The sequence below is a fragment of the Scardinius erythrophthalmus genome (genome assembly GCF_964197995.2).
Source record: "Scardinius erythrophthalmus genome assembly, chromosome: 4".
Lineage (NCBI taxonomy): Eukaryota > Metazoa > Chordata > Actinopteri > Cypriniformes > Leuciscidae > Scardinius > Scardinius erythrophthalmus.
Window position 1 is genome coordinate 48,636,150 of NC_138224.1, and position 4,448 is coordinate 48,640,597.

General features: G+C 35.7%; 1 protein-coding gene across 1 annotated transcript; it reads right to left on the reverse strand.

Annotated features, from left to right (window-relative positions):
• Window positions 1-3,366: 3,366 nt before the first annotated feature.
• LOC308689328 (epidermal differentiation-specific protein-like) lies at window positions 3,367-3,885 on the reverse strand (the record flags this gene model as incomplete). The annotated part of the gene is made up of 1 exon (XM_081362979.1): window positions 3,367-3,885. One exon carries the CDS (start codon window positions 3,883-3,885, stop codon window positions 3,367-3,369), a length of 519 nt encoding a protein of 172 aa, XP_081219105.1.
• Between the last annotated feature and the right edge of the window lie 563 nt (window positions 3,886-4,448).

Here is a 4,448-nt window from a genome sequence, read left to right on the forward strand (position 1 = left end):
TTGTAAACAGTTCTAAGGAATCATCTGATTCCAAGAGAATTGCTTGGGGTATAGATTTGCAATATGACCTTCCAGATTCAGAATGGAGCCAGATATGTGTTAAAGCCCAGAATTTGTCAATTAATACTAGATTTAAGCTGATCCAATACAACTGGGTAATGCGTACATATGTCACCCCTGAAAAGTTAAATAAATTTAACCCGGAAATTCCAGATATCTGTTTTAAATGCCAAAAACATAAAGGAACATTCTTCCATTGTATCTGGGAATGTGAGGTGATCAAGACATTCTGGCAAAAGGTGACAGCACTAATTTCTTCAATTATTTCAAAACCAATTCCAATGACCCCTGAAATATGTGCTTTGAGTTTAATTCCTGTAAGTCTACCATTATCAGGTTATCACACTAAAATGATTGACATTTGTCTAGTTCATGCAAGACGTTTAGTAGCATTTTACTGGAAGAACATAGAAGGTCCATCCATTGATCATTGGTTAAAAGATCTGTCACATTGTATTGCATTGGAAAGAATAACCTACAGCATAAAGGGCAAACTAAAAGATTACCATAAAATATGGGATCTTTTTATACATTTTCTGGAAAATAACCAAATACACATCTGTCTTAGCCTTTGTATAATAACTTCTATACCTGTGTAACTGATTTTTTTGGATGCTGAGGGTGGGTGTGGGTGGGGGTGGGAAGATAGTTAAAATATAAAAAATGTTTTGTTTTTTGGAAATGTTTTTGTTATGCTACGTTTTTCAATAAAAATATGTAAAAAAAAAAAATTTAATTCCTGGCTCCAAAGAGACTTGTCTTTACGAGGAAGGGCTCTCCTCGCCAAAGCGGAGGGTATTTCTAGATTGATATACCCTGCTCTTTCTTTGCATGTGGATAAGACTTTTTCTGTAAAGGTTGATAGAATGCAACTTTTTCAGAATGATATTATTACTGTCCCTTTTATAATATCATATTGGAGTAATTGTTTTAATGATATTCCTTGGAAGAAAGTGTGGTCTCTATCCAACAAATATTTAATCACTAATAAGATTAAAGAGGTATCATTCAAGTTGTTACATCGATTTTACCCAGTCAATCTTTTTATCAAAAAAATGTTTCCTGAGCTGGATCCCCTTTGCTCCTTCTGTGGAGTGGAAGACGAGTCTGTACCTCATCTTTTTTGGGATTGTGTTCATGTAGCTACTTTTTGGAAGAAATTTTGTCTATTTGTACGTGCTTCTTTATTAGTCAATTTTTCTTTGGAGTTTAAGGATGTCTTATTTGGTTTTTATAACTCTGACAAAAATCTAAAAGACAAGTATTTTCTTATAAATCTATTCATTTTTCTAGCCAAATTTTTTGTACACAAGTGTAAATTTTTGTCTGTCAAACCTCTTTTTATTATTTTTTGCAATGACGTGAAATGTTATTTGGGTACTATCTCTTCTTCCAACAATGCCAAAGCTTTAAAGTCAGTTACATTGTGCACAAAGTATAAATTTTCATGCTTTCTTATAATGATAACAAAAAGGGACTCGAGGCATTTCTATCTCTATTGAATTTATATTAATTTATGTTACCCCTGGACCTATTCTTTTTTTTTTACTTTTTTTTGTTTATCTTACTTTTTACTGAACTTGCTATTTGTCTACTGTTTATAATTCTATTGTTATTGTAGATGAAACTGTATTTGCTGTTATGTTCAATAAAATAAATAAATAAATAAATAAAAACATTGAAAGAGCGCGACGCAACATGATGACGTCACATCACCACACCAAAATAAAAGTCCAAATCAAACGCTGAAATCACAGCAGTCCACAGAGATTCACATACAAATTATAAAACATATATCAGTGGCGTTTAAAGTTGAAATCTAATGCTGGATAAAAAGTTTGAACCACATATAATATGTGAGATTATGTTTAAATGGCAAAACATGAATCACCTTTTTTATTTTTTGTTTGATGAGATTTTTTTTAAAACAGCTTTTATCAAAAAACTATTACTTTGCTACTATAAAATTAAACCTTCATAAGGGCAAAAATACTAAAAAATGCAACAATCAATAACATTCATTGTGTAGTATATATTTTGTTATACATACACGGGTGATTCTCCAGCACTTTTGGCACTGTGTGAGCTTATGGAAAATTCACTCTCTTAAAACACACTTAAAACAATCTTCCTGGCTTCATTCATTTGTCTTCTAACACAATATAACAGTGGGCAGGTTTAGAATTACATGGAATATTATTATTTTTAACTGTTTTTCTGAAGAGCGCTTTCAAAGATGTCATTTCCACCACTTTTCAACTTATGTATTTTATTACAATATAATATTGTAAAGATGCAAAATCTGCTAATAAACAGCCTCGCAAAAGCATTTTTAAAAGGAAACGGGGGCAAGATTTGGTGGTTACTAGGATGTTGGAGCATGAACTTCATAATGACAGTGTATTTGTGCATTTGCTTATTTATTTACAAAAAAAGGCCAAGGACACAAAACAAGTGCCTGTAGTTGGAGAATCACACACACACTCATATAGTATATTCATGTATACATGTTGTATTCAGAAAATATACAAGCAGTTTATCAATGTGTCTCGGTTTCAACACTGTCAGTTCTTACTGGTCTATTCCAAACATCCCGCCTCGGCCGCCTGTCCCTTAAATTCAGGGATTCTCACTATTCCTTAATCCCTCCCTATTCTAGCTTGAACGATGTCTGAGGCTCTGTATTAATAGCACTTCTCCTGTTTATTGCCTCTTTAGATGACTTACTTCATTTGAATTACTCAACTGTAAGTCACTTTGGATAAAGGCTAAATGAAAAATGTAAATGTAGAAAAAAGAGAATTGAAACAAGGAGCATTAAGATATTTCAGAGTCTTTATTCTCTGAGTTGACAGAGTAAAACAGCATTTGTTGTCTCTTTCTCAGCATAATATAAATCCAAAATCCCTTTCAATATTTCACTCTCATCAAACAGGGGAAATATATTAAAATACAATAGGATCTGTAGTAGATCCGTAACAATTCCAAAACTGTATTTAATTGCATGTGTTTACTGATACTGATCACTACTGATGAAAAGCCAAACAACCAACAGCTTCAAACTTTTTCTAATAAAATTCATCCTTGTTTTATAACATTTGCCAAATTAACATGTACAGTATGTCTTTACACAGATATCATCAAATGATAAGGTTGAGTCCAATTGCATGAAGTTTCTTCAGACTTATTGGAGTCGCAGTCATCGTTTCTGGTCAAGATCAGTCTTTCCCCACCACCTGCCTCGTTCTTTCCAGAAGGGATCGGGTTCATATTCAGCTGCAGAAAGCGGACTTTGAATGATGCTGTCTATGGCTTTGGCTCCAAGGGACGCACACAGCTGGCCACATCGTTGAAGGAGAGCGGCACATAGCTGGGAACATGATCGCCAGGGAAAGAAATAAGCTGAGAACCCCGACGACTGCTGAGCTCGTACAGCACCCAGACTCCACCTTTCACTTTGTGGGACGAAGCTATGTCACTGAAAGCAATGTCGAGGAGATTGGCTTCTTTGCGTAGGGTCACGCTTCTTCCTCCATAGTCAATGTGCTCAAACAGCTGGATTTCAGGGTTGTCCAGGTCATCTGTGACCTTCCTGAGGGAAGAAAACTTGCCTTCGTCATCAAGAGTAGCGTACTCTCCTGCCTCAAACACCCGCTGCTTTCCAGCAAATTTCTTGTCATAATACGCCACCCATGGTTCGCCAATGACTTTTATGGAGGCGATGACTTTGTTGAAGCCCTTCTCTTCTAAGTCGCTGACATCTTGTTTGAATTCAGCTGTTCTGCCCTCGAAGCCCTCTCTGGTATAAACAATGATCTTGCTCATTTTGAATGATGACTCGAGGAGAGAGAGGCTGGAGAAGGCAAGTGTTTTTGAAGCAGATTCCTGTGGTTCTGCTGGGAACAGTGACTTACTTGGTGTGCAGAGCTGCCTTTTAAAGCACAAAAACACAACAAAGTGGGCGTTGACTGGGTTATGACAGGACATGTAGGTGTGGAAGCTGAAAAAACATGCCAAATCTCAAACTTCTGCTCAGTAACGACATACATGTAACCTAATACAAGTTTCAAAACTCTCTACGAGCCGTATGTTACGTATGCTCCTGACTGGGGAAAGCAAAAATCCGTTGTGTTGTGTTCACTTTGACGGCTGCTTAGCTCTCATGTACAAGTTGATACTGATAATGGCCAAATCCCAAATACTGTAAATGGAGCCACTTCACTAATTTCGTTAAATGATAAAATTCATCTTAACTGAGATGCAGAAATATCACAGAATCAATGTTCTGAAAAAAAAAAAAAATCTTAAATTACCATCATGCAACCACTTCTCCCTCCCTAACCAATCCACTTAAACCTTTAAAGTCAACTGAACAGTGTCGTTACGTC